This window comes from Triticum urartu, chromosome 1 (genome assembly GCF_003073215.2).
Source record: "Triticum urartu cultivar G1812 chromosome 1, Tu2.1, whole genome shotgun sequence".
In the NCBI taxonomy this organism is placed as follows: domain Eukaryota; kingdom Viridiplantae; phylum Streptophyta; class Magnoliopsida; order Poales; family Poaceae; genus Triticum; species Triticum urartu.
In genome coordinates, this window is record NC_053022.1 from 478,606,354 (window position 1) to 478,623,048 (window position 16,695).

The following is a 16,695-nucleotide window of genomic DNA, read 5'->3' on the forward strand; positions in this document are numbered from 1 at the left end:
CCTTTCCGAAACCATTCCGGTGTCCAAACATAACCTTCCAATATATCAATCTTTATGTCTCGATCATTTCGAGACTCCTCATCATGTCCGTGATCTCAGCCGAGACTCCGAACAAACTTTGGTTCATCAAATCACATAACTCATAATACAAATCGTCATCGAACATTAAGCGTGCGGACCCTGCAGGTTCGAGAACTATGTAGACATGACCAAGACACATCTCCGGTCAATAACCAATAGAGGAACTTGGATGCTCATATTGGCTCCTACATATTCTATGAAGATCTTTATCGATCAAACCGCATAACAACATATGTTGTTCCCTTTGTCATCGGCATGTTACTTGCCCGATATTCGATCGTCGGTATCATCATACCTAGTTCAATCTCGTTATCGGAAAGTCTCTTTACTTGTTCCATAATGCATCATCCCGTAACTAACTCATTAGTCACATTGCTTGCAAGGCTTATAGTGATGTGCATTACCGAGAGGGCCCGGAGATACCTCTCCGATACACAGAGTAACAAATCCTAATCTTGATCTATGCCAACTCAACAAACACCATGGGAGACACCTGTAGAGCATCTTTATAATCACCCAGTTACGTTGTGACATATGATAGCACACAAGGTGTTCCTCCGGTATTCGGGAGTTGCATAATCTCATAGTAAGAGGAACATGTATAAGTCATGAAGAAAGCAATAGCAATAAAACTAAACGATCATAATTCTAAGCTAACGGATGGGTCTTGTCCATCACATCATTCTCTAATGACGTGATCTCGTTCATCAAATGACAACACATGTCTATGGTCAGGAAACTTAACCATCTTTGATTAACGAGCTAGTCAAGTAGAGGCATACTAGGGACACTCTGTTTTGTCTATGTATTCACACATGTACTAAGTTTTCGGTTAATACAATTCTAGCATGAATAATAAATATTTATCATGATATAAGGAAATATAAATAACAACTTTTTTATTGCCTCTTGGGCATATTTCCTTCAGTGGAGTGGGAGAAGATGTGCGGGTAAGCGTCCGCGAGTGGAGTCAAGAGAAGCTATGCGTCGAGCCGGAAGAAGGTGGAGGTGCCATTTGGTAAGGACGAAGGAGATTTTGCGGAGATGGTGAATTTGGTTGTTTACGACTCTCCAAAGGTAGGATGGGTTGTGAGTTTTATTCGTGAAGGAGGTTTGATTGAAAATAGTGATTCGGGCGATCCCCATTTTCAACATGAGTTGCTTCAAGTTAACTAAAAATGTATGCAAGAGTTTCACATCTTGTATGGCCAAATATTGGTGGGGTAGTTCTTTGGACAAGAGATCTCTCCATTTGGTGATGCAAGAGATATCTTGGAAGAAATTGACTACACCAAAATAGGTTGGCGGCATGGTCTTTCGGGACTTTGAACAATTCAGTTTGGTGATACTAGTAAAATATGGCTGGCGTCTTCTAGCCAGTGCGGGCTCTCTTTGCGCCAGCATATTGAAGGGTAAATACTTCTTGCATATGAGCTTTTTGCAAGCTAATGTGTCTCCTAGATCTTTGAGTACATGGAAGGCTATTTGTAGTGGAGCGTGTTGCTTTGGATTTGGGGCTCATCAAACATGTTAGTGATGGATCATCTATCTTCACATTAACGGATAAATGGATCCCAAATATTGTCAGGCTTATGCCAATGGGCGGATTGAGTAACGACCCGGTGAAGATAGTCTCGGACGTGATTGATCCATATACAGGAGGGTGGAACAACGCTATGGTCCGTAAAAACCTCTTCCCTCTTCATGCGGATGCGGTTCTGAACATCCCTTAGAGAGTTGCAGGAGGGGGAAGATACTTTGGCATGGGCCTTGGAAAATTCGGGAACCTACACTGTAAAATCATCATACCATACTCCTGTGACTTGCAACGAGCTTCATGGACTAGAGGAAGGGATGGTAGTGGGAGCTCCATCTTCTCAAGAACAGTTATGGAAAGCCTTATGAAAACTGAAAATTGTACCTAAAGTATGGGTCTTCTGGTGGAGTGTTTTGAGAGGCATTCTTTGAGATTCGGCAACCTTAAAATTTTGGAGGGCAGCTAGGAATCGGTTTTATTGAATGTACTTTCACATCATGTAAATTTGTTATTGTAAATGTCTATATTATTTTCTCTAAACTTGGTCAAATTTTGTAAAGTTTGACTTCAGTCAAATCTAATATGCAGACTAAATAAAAGCGGAGGGAGTAATACCCTGCAAAAAAGTTTGTAATTTTTTTCTCTACTGAAATAAGTAGATTTACAGAAGATTCAAAAACACCAGTACGGAGTACAACAAGTGGATTTACAGGTAGTTAAAAGATACTCAAGATGCGCCAAAAAGACACGACCCCACCGTATCCCACCGTCGCACCCGTCACTGCGCTCGCTTTCGCCCGCATCCATTCCATCCGCACTCCGCACCGCCCTCGCGATGCCGTCGCCCGCCACGGCCACGGCCGCGGCCGCGGGAGCGCCCCTCCATCGCCGCCCGTGCGCGCCGCGCCGCCTCGTGCAAGCCTCCTACTGCTCCCTCGCCTCCCGCGCGCTCGTCGAACCCGCGCGCCACGCCGCCCCGGCCCCGCTGCTCGTCCGCAGGCCCCGGCCGTCTCTGGCGGTGGCGAGGGCGGCGAGCCCCGACGCCGCCACCGGTTCGTCGCGGTCGCCCGCCTCCGGCGGCCAGATGCTGGTGCGGATCTGGCTCCTCTCGACGGCGATGCCTCCGCCTGGCTCGGTTTATTCGTTTGCACGTGCGTGCGCGCGCGCTCAGTGGCGCTTGGTGTGTTTGTTTCGCAGGTGTTCGTCCCGCCGCACCCGCTGATAAAACACTGGGTCTCCGTCCTGCGCAACGAGCAGACGCCCTGCGCCGTCTTCCGTGAGTGCCTCCGAAATGGCTTCCATGTTGCAATTGAACCCAACCTGCTGGCGGCAATTTGTTGTTGATTGACTTCCGTATATAAGAAGCGTTTTGCTGAAGTTTGCACGGTTATAAATTGAGATGGTTGTTGTAACTTGTTGTAGGGAGTGCTATGGCAGAGCTTGGTCGTCTCCTCATATATGAAGCCTGCAGGGATTGGCTGGTGAGTGGAAATCTTGCATGGCTCGGAATTATCCGTTGATCATCTTACATTTGTAAAGCACGACAATGAAAAATATTCCGTGAGAGTGACACCAGTGTCAGGCAGTTTTGAAATGGCATTGAATGTTGTTACCTGGCTGAATGATGAATGCCAGTAATACCTGAATTTATAGATCATAGTAGCTCATAATATTTCCATCCCCACTTCTTATCCAACCTATTTTGCATGTACTTTTAAACATTTAACTGTAGAGAGAATTAATGGCATGGTGCTAAACTGTTTGAAACACTTGCAGCCTACAATCACAGGAGAAATCCAAACACCCGTGGCTGTTTCAAGTGTTGAATTCATTGATCCAAGGGAGCCTGTTATGGTAAGTCTATTTCTTAGCACTAGTTATGTATTTGGTTTGTATTGTATATGAGTATATTTACTCTTTTCATTAGCGTGTATAACAGGTTGTTCCAATTCTGAGAGCTGGTCTTGCTCTAGCTGAAAACGCTTCATCAATTTTGCCAGCCACCAAGACTTATCACCTTGGTAAGTTGTTTGCATAAATTGCAGTCAAACATTGTTTTTTATTGAAAATGTCAATTAGCTTTATGTTAACATATTGCTTACATTGGCTGCATGGCCCATTTCCAGTAATCTTAGCTGATTTGTTTTGTTTCTCTAAATACCGATGCTGGATATTATGGATTTAATGTGCACAAGGTTTTGGTCAGATGCATAATGTTTGAAATATGCACAATGTTTGTTTCCAACCAAAATAAGAAATATATTTCCTTAGAGCATGTGGAATTATAGTAAAGCTAAACTTCGTGAATCCAATGCGTTAGTATTTTCTTTGTCAATTACGCCATGTGCCTTGAGAGCTATGTACCATTATTCTTATCTGCCCGTTTCATTGAACATGAAGGACTTCGTAGGGATGAAGAAACACTTCAACCTTCGGTATATCTCAACAAGTATGTGCTAAATGCTTTTTCATCTTGCAAGCGCTTATTTAAATATCTATGTAGTACTTTTTAATTAGGCATCAGGCAGACGCATGATTATGTTTGACCTTCGATATATGAGTCCCTACTGAACTACTCCCTCCGTCCCATAATATAAGAGCGTTTTTGACACCAGTGCAGTGTAAAAAACGCTCTTATATTATGGGACGGAGGGAGTACTTAAGTCAGTATTTTGTCTTGGAACTTGATATGAATGTACTTACCTATGCAAGTCTTTACAATACACAGCAAGGCATGCAAATATTACAAAACAGGGGTTTCATTGCTATTTAGTAGAGTGGTATGGTTAAATTGTGAAACCAACCTTACCTTGATAATGCGTACTACGTAGTTTTTTACTTCCATTTCAGTTACTCCCTCCGTTCCATAATTGTTGTCGTGATTTGAACCAAAACCACGACAATAATTATGGAACGGAGGGAGTAGTAATTCTATTTCTTCTACCCTTAGGGAATAAATTAATCACCTATGTGAATTCAAGTAGTCTCATATTCTTCCTTTCTTTTCCTTTATCTCATTTAATGCAGCTTGCCAGAAAAGATTCCAGAGGGGACTCGTGTGCTAGTTATTGATCCAATGCTGGCCACTGGTAACAATCAGCTTTACCTAAACAATACAGTTTCTGCCTAACACTCTTCATGTGTGATCCTCTTCACTAATAAGTGAAAAGAAGTTCATTTTGAATACCATCCAATTTCAATATGTTTCTAGTTCTCCTTCATTTACATGTTAATTATCATGTCAAGTAACAGAACATTAATCTCCTCAAAGAAAGAAAGATAAAGAAAGAATGCTTATTTTTAGTAATAAAAGAGACAACAAAAGTTATAGATTGATTCATGTAAGCAGAATGGCTGGTATACTAACACATAAATACAATGATTATACATTCAACCTGTATGCCTTTAGGTGGGACAATCGTTGCTGCTATTGACTTGTTGGTTGACCGTGGAGTTACAAGCAAACAAATTAAAGTTGTAAGTTCATGGAATTTTTCTGTATTTATTTCTCAATTATTCGTTCAAATCAACTAACACCTATTGTTCTTATGATGCAGGTATCAGCTGTTGCAGCACCTCCTGCGCTACAAAAGCTCAGCAACAAGTTCCCTGGGTAAGAATAGATCATAAGCCATGCACATGTGTGTATATCAAGCTCCTATTGTTTACTCTGTTTCTTGTCTCCAGGCTCCATGTGTACGCAGGGATGATCGATTCTGAAGTAGACGAGAGAGGGTACTGTTTTAAACTTCTAGCCATTCAATGCTCATTCTGTAAAATGTGTACATTGAATCTCCATTATTCAGTATAACGCATTACCAATCAAGCGGAGCAATGACTAAGGTTGTTGATTTGTACCCACAGGTACATCGTTCCCGGGTTGGGAGATGCTGGTGATAGAAGCTTTAATACATAATCGGACCATTCAATTTTGGCGCAGACTCTGCTCTACCATTGGGAATCGTATATGCTAATTTTTGAGGATTGCCATATTGGGAGTACTTAAGATTGTGCTGCCATATTCTGGACTTTTGTCCTTTGTAATATACTTTCTATTCTTATCATTTTGTAATTATCCATTTTTGTATGGTTATATTGAAATAGTATATGAACTCTCCACATTTCTCATGAAGAACAGTTTATTTTTAAGTGAATATTTTTTTCTCTGTATACATGAAGATATCTGTTCACAAAGTGTCTTTCAGATTTTTTTAGTGCGTATTTGTCAGTTAACACTCAGCAAAAAAGAATGACCTACTGTGCCCATTTCAATCAGACTAAAACAACGCTTGAAGCAATGCCAAAGCAAACTTAACAGGTCATGAATGGCTGTTTGGACGTGTGAAATTACTGTGGCCATCAGTATTTAGCTCGTTGAACGGGGCCTGTGAGTGAAATGAATAGCTGCACGAGCAGATGATACTGCTGCTATATGGGATATTGCAAGCTAGGGCATGTACAATTGGGTTCTCTTCATCGTCATAGTATCGTATGACATGTCACTAGGATACTCTTAACGTCCTTTGAGACACACGGTGACTAGGATACTCTTAACGTCCTTTGAGACACACGGTGACGGCTCACAGAACTGATTCTGACGAATTACTAATCCACTGGATCCATCTAGACATTCTAAAATATCAATGCAGTGGCAGATGTATCAACATATTCGAGTCACGAGGAATGCTAAATCGAAGCTTAGCGGATAATATAGCCAGAACGGTTTTCAAAGTATAGACAGGCATGAAGCAGGCGTATCAACAAACAACATATGCTTTTGTCTAGATCAGAATACTTTGTTTACATCCTTTACATGCTGTTCTTCCTCCAAAGCTTTGGTTATATAGGGAGAAGTCCAAAGGAACAACTACTGTGATACGGAGGACTGCGGACCGAGGCATAGCATCACCTACAGAGTCGGTCCTGGTCCACCTCCAAATGAGCCAGTAATCACAACTGCGTATCACCTTTGTACATCTCCCACAGACACAATGCACAGACAGCAGGGAAGCTTCAGCACTAAGCACATCTTATCACCTGAACATACACACATGGGAAAATGAGTGTCACCTGGTGCATGCAAATGGTTTTGGGTATAAAACAGACCTATGCTTGTCCTGAACAGGCATGAAGGAACCAACCTTGAAACTGAGGGAGCTCTAGAGCTCACTATAATTCCGCCAAACTGCTCGGAATTCCTCTCTGAACGTATTAAGACGTGCTTTCAAATTAGGTGTTCTGAAGCTGGCATGAAGTACCGTTGCTGCCAACAGAAAGACAAATTAATAAGGACATTCCAAGATAAATACAGAGTTCCAAAAAATAAATAAAGAACTCTACACCGTCCTTACTAAGCAGAGCAATGAGAAGCGCCCATAGAACCGTGAGGAGACTGCATGAGGTCAACCAGAGCATGCAGCTAACTGCAAACATGAAAAAAAATGCTTAGTTCAAGTTTTTTGAAATGTGGTATGTTGCATAGGATTATACGACGGAAGGTTTGGTCCTGCTCACCTGCCGAAAATAAAAGAACAAACAACCAGCGAGGCCGACCACAAATATGAATTGATCTCTTCGAGCTTGGTCGACCACGAATAACAGGGCTGCCAGTGTTGACAAAGAGTATTAACAACACTATAATAGTAACCCACGTTAAAATAAATAAGGAAACATTAGAAAGTATAGTGTTCCTTACGTTATCGGTGGTCTCATCTTTGCAGCTAAATGTGGTGAGAACTGCCTGACAGTTCGTGTGACTTTCTCATTAAAAGTGACAGCAAAACTGCATCATCACACATGATAGTTAGTTAATTAATCACCATTCGAACACTTGGTAAATCAATTGTTATCATTTTAAATGTGGAGAAACTTTTAATGATTTAAGAACCATGAATCACGAATAGACACAAGGAAAAACAACCCTAAAAGGCTACAACAATTTTTTTTATTTAATAATCCTTCATGCTTGTGACAATTATATGCATTATTCCAATACAACTATGGCCCAATGCTGTAGAACCTAAGTTGCTTTTCAACTGTATCTATCAGATATATTTTTATCCTACTCTGCTGCTGCATGTAATGGTCGTATATCATAAGGTAGATGAGACTAGGCTCGAGAGACAAGAGGGAGGTGATGGGAGTAGGGAAGGCAGCAAGAAATTGGAACACAACTTCTTTATTAATTGCCTAAACGATCATAGATGAGTACACGCCATCTATCACATAGAGGAACAGATAACTTGACCCCTGATTATCTAATCCTAACTTTCTTAAGAGGATCATATATTTGAATAATAAGTAGCCTGGCTGGCCCCTAACTAGTGCATGTAACACTGCGATCTAAGATGCTTGGCAGTTGGCAGGCATCATATGGTGGCATTAAGTAACATCGGGTTTATAACACAAGGAAATAACTTGATAAAGCATGCCCCTGATTTGCTAAATTAACTCCTAACACTTCCACTGTGTCAAAGGACTGCAGTATTGCAGTACTGGTATAACCTCAAGATGGAATAACTTGTGCTACATTCTGTGAAATTTATATGAATATTGCATTTAGCTTATATTTGAAAAGGTAACATTTAGGTCTAGTACAGCAACTGGTCAATTACCCAAGTCTAGGAATCTAATGATGTGCTCTCTGGTTCATTGGCAAAAAAGGAGCGCCATACAGTGTTGGTATAATAACAAGCATGCAGCTAGCATACAATTTGTTCCAACGTCCTACATAAACAATGGTGTATTATCGAATTAGGAAGCTGTTAAGGTTTCAATGTTAGCGGCATGTACATAAAATGTACCCTTGATTGATTTACCCATAAAATAAATTATAATGCTAGCCGCCAAGTTTATTATAGCCTATAGGATTGTCAGAAACTACACATTCACTTCTTCATAAGAGAAAAATAGCTTAATAACCTTGCAAACCACAAATATATTTATATATTGGATAGGCTGACAAGTGAAGCATTGGCCGACTTGCCAAGCACATAATAATGACGCTATTTTCCAACTTGCATTATATTTTAGTGATAATGATTAATGAGCAAACTGTCCCTTCGGCTACAGAACCTAAGTTATGATGGCTACACATTTTTTGTGCATGTTTATGCAATTCTATACATAAAAAAGGGAGCATATGTGATCATGATCTGATGACTAATCTGCTGTGACTGGAGTCCATCACGTAATATAATTTACAAAGAATGTTCCACTACTGATGCATTATCTTTGTTAATCATGGTAAAGAGCGCATTTTAACATAACAAACTAAAAACGATCTGATCAGAACCAAGTTACAAGAACAATGCAAGGAAAGCTATTAGTTAAGTACTCGTATACCTGTCATTAAGAAATGCAATGCTGAATCCAGTCATAAAAGCTGCAAGAATAGCAACTGGCTTCCAAAGGAAACCCAGCCCTTCATATATACAAATGGCAGCATGTCAAAACCAAACAAAAAACAGGAAGATAAATAATCTTCAAATCTTTCATTGCTTACCAAGAATGAACATGATCAAGATGAAGTAGTTTGTCCTGTAGCTGCAGATCAAACAAAAGTTGAGAAAAGAACTTCAGTACATGACAAAAACGAAACCACACAAACCATGTCTTCAAAATGAACTTCCACAATGCTAACTTCATGAATTAATACTACTTTGGCATGCATACTACTCCCTCCGTCCCATAATATAAGAACGTTTTTGACATTAGTATAGTGTCAAAAACGTTCTTATATTATGGGACAGAGGGAGTAGTTAACATTTATCAGAATAATTATCCCTTTTTTCACCTCACCAGCTCATGTAAGTTGAATCAAGCCCATATTTAGATCACTTTGCATCTAGAAGCAGAATTTGACATGCTTTAAGTGAAAAAATGGAGTCTTGCTCTCATCTCACAGATACATGGATTCCAGCAAGAAATATCCAACATGATGCCTTCAAGCTACCTGCTACTCCTATGCACACTCTTAGCGACTAACATCACAGTATACAATGACATGCACATATGTGCTCATCGAATTCTCCATTCAAACCTCTTAGCACCGTTGATGGATTTATCTACACTAAACGAAGGGCTATCAGAAGGAGTCTGAAGCACACGCATATACCCCTACTCTATTTTCCATGGATCCAGGGAGCGCCTGATGCCCCTATCCATTCACCAATCAACTCAAAACACGCACAGATCCCGTGGAGTCAGTCAAAACCTCGTCACACCAGCACAAATCCCTGGCGAATTCGCCAAAACTTGTATCGGCCAGCCGAGTTGGCAGACAAATCGTGGAAACGGTAAGACGGGTTAGAGGGGGGAGGAGGCGGATCGTACTAGTAGAGGTTGCACTTGAGACGGCTGGTCCACTTGGAGTAGGAGCGGGGGACGGTGAAGCGGGAGAAGAACTCCGGGACGGGGCGCGGCGGCGTGGACCAGTCCACCTCCCGTAGCGCGGCCACCAGGTCCTCCGCCGTCACCGCGCTCCAGTCCATCGCCGGCGATCCAATCCGCCCCGATGCCTCGGCTAGCGGGCGAAGCGAAACCTGGCGGGCGAGCGAGCGGGCAGGCGGGCGGCCGGCAGGCGGGCGAGGCGGACGGCGGCTATCGGCGGGGGACGGGGGCTGTTGGGTCGTGCGGGAGAGAGTTTCCTCGGCTTCGATTTGGGGATTTTGGGAAGGAAGCTTTGCCGTGTCCGCGGAGATGAGGAAGAGGAGAGGAGAGGTCAGAGGACAGCAGAGATGCGTTTGCCCTTCTGCGCTTTTTGGTGGTCCGGCCTGGGAAAGCCGTCAAGGGACTGTTGGGCTATGCTACTGGGCCACCATCCGTCGGCCCGACAGAGTGAGGTCTCGTTTCTTTCCCCTCTCAAAAAAAAGAGCCCATAAAAAAAAGCATATCCTATATATTTAAGAAGTTCAACCCCACTATTTGATTTATCTCAACATGCAACATAGACACATCAGCATCCAATCACAACAAGCCACGTCACACATGATAAAGTCCCACACAGCCCACCTTCTGAAGTCATTTTCCCTGAAAAGAAAAAACAAAATCTATCCAATTTTCCCCACGCAGCCACGCCCCACGCCCCTGGTCAGACCCATCCCCTTCCTGCGCTTTGGCTTCTCCTCATGGCGGCGGCGGCGCTCCATCCCATCACCCGCCACATTTCCTGTGCGGCCCAGCAGCAGACGCGGTGGATGCGGCCCCTGTCCCCTCCCTTCGTGATATCCGGAAACAACAAATCTTTCGGCTTCTCCGCCCCCGCCTCTCCCCCTGCCCCATCAATAATATCCACCCCGCATCCCCAACCTTCCTTTGCTTCTACCATCCATCTCCCTCCGATTCGTCGCCTTGGTCATCTTCTTCGCGTTGGGTTTCAAGGTCAGCATGTCCTCTTCGCCTACCGATGTCATCCAGGGCTACCTTCGATTTTGATCGAGTGATCGTTCAACAATGAGGAAGTCCCATGGCGTTGTAGTCTTAGATCATGACTGCCCCGTCAACGAATCATGAAATTATTCTCCTCACCAAAGGTTAGACTCCGTATTCTCATCCTGTCCCACCCATGTAGATCTGATGTTGTTGATTACTTTGTGCAATTCTGGGATTAGCAGTTCTCAAGTTAGGCAAAGTATGTATGTTCCATTATTTTATTAGACTGCGGCTTTTGATGTTGCAGGCCACAAGAACCGGTATCTAGCAGTGCCTCTACCACTGCTTGGGAGTTTTTTAGGATCGTAAGACGATCGATCTGGAAGGGTGTCACGCCAACGGGGATCAGAGTATGCAAATCGATAGGACAAGGTCTTCTCGATCTCGCCTGGCTGGCCCAACCGCCCAATAGGGAAACTTGACCTTAATCTGCAGGTATATACTGTTCTTACTATAGTTTCATCCAAATTCGATCCATCGGCAAGCCGATCTATATGCATGTATTCCTGTGTTGCAGCTATATACAATGTCGACACGTGCGAGGTGGCCGTGGCAGGTTTACCCGCGGCCTGACGGCTGATGGCCGGGAGCAACATTGTTCTTCCATGTTTTTGATCTCACCCTTTTGATGCACGAGCGTTCCTCCATGTTTTCGATGCATAGCGTTCCTCCTTGTTTTCGATCACACCCTTTTGATGCACGAGGCTTTGGCGTCGGTCATAATAAAAATTGATGTTCTTTCTTTCTTTTTTGAGAAAAAAAGCAGCCATTCTTTCATTTGATCGGAGGAAAGATGTCAGATGAAAAGAGAAGGAAAAAGGATCAGATGGGAAAACAAGCTAGCGCGGATATTCATTATTTCCCTACATTTGGAAATTATTATATTTAAGGGTCAGTTGCATTTGGTGTGCTTTAGCCAACTCCGGTATGAAGTTTTTGTTATAGCTTGGTTGCTTTTGTTTCATGCAATTGGCGCTTTCTGAATATGCGCAAAAAAACCTTTCAGCTGTGAGCTCTGTCGAAATGTATATGTGTATACTAACTTTCCTTCTAATGCATGTACTTATTCTCCATGAAGTAATTATTTGTTTAAAGGTAATTTTCAGGTCATGTTTATTCAACACTACTGGAACTGCTGAAAGCTGTACAATGATGGCGACCATAAGTGTTACCAATAAACAATGAGGCAAGTATGGTTTCCATGTTTGGTTTTAACCTAACACATGATTGTACAGAGTTATTTTCTTATTTGCGGAAATTTGATTCTGTGTTACTTACGGGATTGACAATCATTGATTCTTTAGTTGTCTGACATGTGATCGTCCCCTCCATTAACTGCAAAATATGCCTTTGAATCCCTCCGGATAAATTAATTATAGTTGTTTGTTAAAACTTGAAGTAGGAGCCTCACTTATTTTCAAATCTTATACTCTTTTCAGTATTTTGAAGGAAGCGCTTCTAGCATGGCGGAAGTCATGTAATTGTAAAGGCTGCAACCTTGATTCTCACAAAAAGGGTGCCTCACTGAGTTTGGAATTACGCCATTGCGGACAATGGAGCCGGCTTTTGGGTCCTTCCCTTACATAAGAAAGGCATGCCTTCGGGCTTCTTCATATTTTCCTGACGGTCAAGTTTTTTTGTTAATAATTTCCAGCGATAAAAAAATTCTGCTTTCACACTCCTCTTTTATGTTTGCGTGTTTGAAATAATTTTGATCTTATGTTTTATTATGTTCCGTCTAATGTTGGCATGTCTTCAAAGCGAAACCATCTTATTTGCAAACCTTGAAGGCGTGTATTGTTGACTGAAATGTTATAAATAAAACTGACGATGCTTACTTATATTGCTTCCATCCTTCCTTTGTTACACATCAATACAAGAAAGTTGGATAGGGGACAACACTAACTCCACACATCAAGTGAACTATAGTATCCCGCAGCAACGCGCGGAGTATCATCTAGTTTCTCAACTGTAAAGACAGCATATTTATCTCCTCCTTCGAAAAATGAGGCAAATACACCGATGATACATCAAGTTGAACATGATGATCATTTTGGTGCTTAAAAGTGAAAAATACATGAAACTGGTCATTGATGCTTAAACTTGTCTCGTAATGCAAATACGGTTCAACTCCAGTTTGTAGACGTAGGAAGCGCCTATGTGGTGGCGTGCCAATGTGGTGCCTGGCCCACTGTTAGTGACTGAAGCATCACATGTTTGCAAAAGAAAAACTGAATTAGTGCTAAATTGGTTTAAAAAAGTGAAACACCATTGCATCTCTATAATTGTGCAGTTCCACACGTAGGAAAACGGTACGAAGGATAATTCGTGTGGAAATAACACACCACAGCGAATCAAACCCATGACCTCCAGTAGTCCCGTCTATGGCACAAGCCACCATGTAGTGAACGTCACAATCAGGCCCTGTTTGGTTCATAAGTCCTAGGACTTTTTCTAGTCCCAACTAAAAATTCCCTAGTCCCTAAAAAGTCTCTTCCTGTTTGTTTCCACGGACTAAAAAGTCCCTAGTCCCTCTCTAGAGGTTATTAAATGACCATGTTACCCCTAGTATATAGAAAAATAACAACCAAACAACATCATGGGGTGGCGGGCCAATGGGTGCATGGAGGAGCATTGTTAAAAAAGTACCAAAAAAGACTCCTTGAGAGTCTTCTTCATTTAGTCACAAAAGGCAACTTTTAGTCCCTAGTAGTCCCTCCCGTTTGGTTAAAAAGTCTCTAAGAGGGACTTTTTCTAGTCCCTACACCAAAAAGTCAGTGGAAACAAACACCCTCTCAAAAATCATTTATCATTGATTGCAGTTTTTTGTTGATGGCTTACCGAGCTGACCGCTTGGTCATAAGCCACCATGTAGATAACACTTTATGGTGCACTTCGGATAAAAATATGGTTAGTGCGACCCATTTTTGTGCATTAAGAATAAACATGGCTAATCCCGCCATTTTTTATATGCTAGATTGTTTTCCTTATTACTAGTTTTCAAAAAATATGTACATTGTAATAACAATACTAAAAACACCAGTTAGAATATTTGTGTTCTATACTAATAAGTAATAACAATACTAAAGCACCTAGCGTTTGGTTTTCTGGGTTTTTTGTATCACAACATCTGTAGGTTGGTTTACTCCATAAATCTTCCGATCCAGGTCCCACCACTTGCCGCATATCTCACTCGCATGCAACTCTTCACGAGACACCATCGACCACTTTCTCCTCCTAAAGAAAAAAATAGTTCTTCTCGATACCCCCTCTCTCCTGACTGTCTCTCCCGATCCCCTCTCACAGACACCCCTCTCCTTCCCTCTTCCTCCACTCCACCCTCTAATTTAGATCGAACTCCACCTGGAGGAGGCCTCGAGTCAGGGCCGGAGTTGGGCTATGTGCTGCCGAGGAGCATCACCGCGTCTCGCGCCAAGGGTGATGGTGCATGATTCCTTGGTAGGGTACTAATACGTCTCCAACGTATCTATATTTTTTTTATTGTTCCATGCTATTATATTATCAATCTTGGATGTTTTGTATATATTTAAAAGCAACTTTATATCATTTTTTAGGACTAACCTATTGACTTAGTGCCTAGTGTCACTTGTAGTTTTTTGCTTGTTTTTCACTTTGCAGAATATCCGTACCGAACGAAGTCCAAATGCCACGAAACTTTTTGGAGATTTTTTCTGGTGATAAGAGACCCTAGAAGCTTCTGGAGGCCACGAGTAGATGAAAGTGGGGCCCACTAGGCACCAGGGCGCGCCAAGGACCTCTAGGCGCCCTGATGGGTACTGGAGCCCACGGGCATCATTTTGACCTACCTCCGCCTCTATAAATACTCTAAAATCCCAAAACCCTCAGGGGAGTCCACAAAATACTTTTTCCGTCACCGCAAGTTCCAAAACCATGAGATCCAATCTAGAGGCCTTTTCCGGCACACTGTCGGAGGGGGAAACGATCACAGAGGGGTTCTCCATCATCCTTGTTGCCCCTCCGATGATGCTTGAGTATTTTACCACAAACCTATGGGTCCATAGTTAGTAGCTAGATGACTTCTTCTTTCTTTTTGATCTTCAATACAATGTTCTCCTCGGTGTTCTTGGAGACCTATTTGATGTAATGGCTTTTTGCGGTGTGTTTGTTGGGATCCGATGAATTGTGAGTTTATGATCAGATCTATCCATGAATATTATTTGAGTTATCTATGAACACTTTTATGCATAATTGTTATAGCCTCATATTTCTTCTTTGATTTATTGGTTTAGTTTGGCCAACTAGATTGAGTTCTCTTGCCATGGGAAGGGGTGCTTTGTGATGGGTTCGATCTTGCGGTGTTCAATCTGAGTGACACAAAGAGACATGACACGCATGTATCGTTGCTATTAAGGGTAACAAGATGGGATTTATTTCATACGTGAGTTTATCTTGTCTACATCATGTCATCTTGCTTAAGGCATTACTCTGTTTAGTAGATGTAGGTAGGAGTCGGTCTACTAATCTTGGACGTGATGCCTATATACATGATCATTGCCTTGGATATCGTCATAATTATTTGCTTTTCTGTCAATTGCCCGACAGTAATTTGTTTACCCACCGTATGCTATTTTCTCGAGAGAAGCCTCTAGTGAAAACTACGCCCCCCAGGGTCTATCTTTTATCATATAAAATCCTAAAAATACCTTGCTGCAATTTTCTTTTATTTATTTTATTTTGTTTTTTAGTTAGATCTATTTATCAAACCCATACAATTTAATCTTTCTCAATCCCATGGAGGGATTGATAACCCCTCTACACGTTGGGTTGCAAGTATTTATTGTTTGTGCGTAGGTGTTATTTACATAGTATTTCTTGGTTCTCCTACTGGGATTGATAACCTTGGTTTCATAATTGAGAAAAATACTTATCTCTACTATGCTGCATCATCCTCTCCTCTTTGGGGAAATACCAACGCAGCTCACAAGTAGCAGAAAGAATTTCTGGCGCTGTTGGCAGGGAGACATCATCAACATCTATCAAGTGCCTACGCATAAACTCTCATCTCCTTGCAAATACTTTATTTGCCATTTGCCTCTCGTTTTCATCTCCCTCACTTATAAAATTTTTTATAAAAATATTTTTCGTTTGCCTTTTTTGTGTCTCATTGTTTGCTTTGAAACTTTCATCATGAGTGGTTATGGTATGGCAGAAATTGATGATGGTAGGCATCCTAAAATTGGAAGTTCTGCTAATCTTGATGCTAAAACTTTTGTGTTGGGACAAGGGAATGTTATAGGGAAAGGTGTCATCCAATAATTTTTTCATTGCGTTGGGACTTTAGCTTGTGATGATGCCCCTATACTTAAAAGAACCAAGACTTATGCCAACGCTATTTCCGCACTTGTTCTTAAACTAGAAAATTTATCCGTACTCATCCAACTTTACAAAGATTATTTTATGAGTTGCCAGTTATAAAAAATCATAGGGCTAAAAAGATAGCAACTATTGTCCTCATGAATGAATTTGATCACATAGTGCGAGAAGCTAGAGAAATCTTTGATTTTTATGGTATGAACCGTGAAAAACCGGTAATAGATGAGATCCTTTATAATAGTGATTATATGTTAAGGCATTTGCTTCTCAATGATCGCATCTTTGATGAA

At 41.7% G+C, this 16,695-nt stretch overlaps 2 protein-coding genes across 2 annotated transcripts; one reads left to right on the plus strand and one right to left on the minus strand.

Annotated features, from left to right (window-relative positions):
• Positions 1-2,359: 2,359 nt before the first annotated feature.
• On the plus strand, positions 2,360-5,772 carry LOC125520414 (uracil phosphoribosyltransferase-like). The gene is made up of 11 exons (XM_048685334.1): positions 2,360-2,708; positions 2,816-2,894; positions 3,041-3,099; positions 3,395-3,472; positions 3,558-3,639; positions 4,019-4,067; positions 4,646-4,707; positions 5,028-5,095; positions 5,176-5,231; positions 5,306-5,353; positions 5,483-5,772. Exons 1-11 carry the CDS (start codon positions 2,454-2,456, stop codon positions 5,532-5,534), a joined length of 888 nt encoding a protein of 295 aa, XP_048541291.1. The 5' UTR covers positions 2,360-2,453; the 3' UTR covers positions 5,535-5,772.
• A 603-nt stretch (positions 5,773-6,375) lies between these two features.
• Positions 6,376-10,371, minus strand: LOC125520425 (PRA1 family protein A1-like). Its single transcript, XM_048685342.1, has 8 exons — positions 9,953-10,371; positions 9,123-9,163; positions 8,963-9,041; positions 7,314-7,400; positions 7,133-7,221; positions 6,970-7,041; positions 6,760-6,881; positions 6,376-6,655 (listed from the first exon to the last, which is right to left on the minus strand). The coding sequence occupies exons 1-7, from the start codon at positions 10,108-10,110 to the stop codon at positions 6,778-6,780; spliced, it is 630 nt and encodes a 209-aa protein (XP_048541299.1). The 5' UTR covers positions 10,111-10,371; the 3' UTR covers positions 6,376-6,655; positions 6,760-6,777.
• Positions 10,372-16,695: the final 6,324 nt, after the last annotated feature.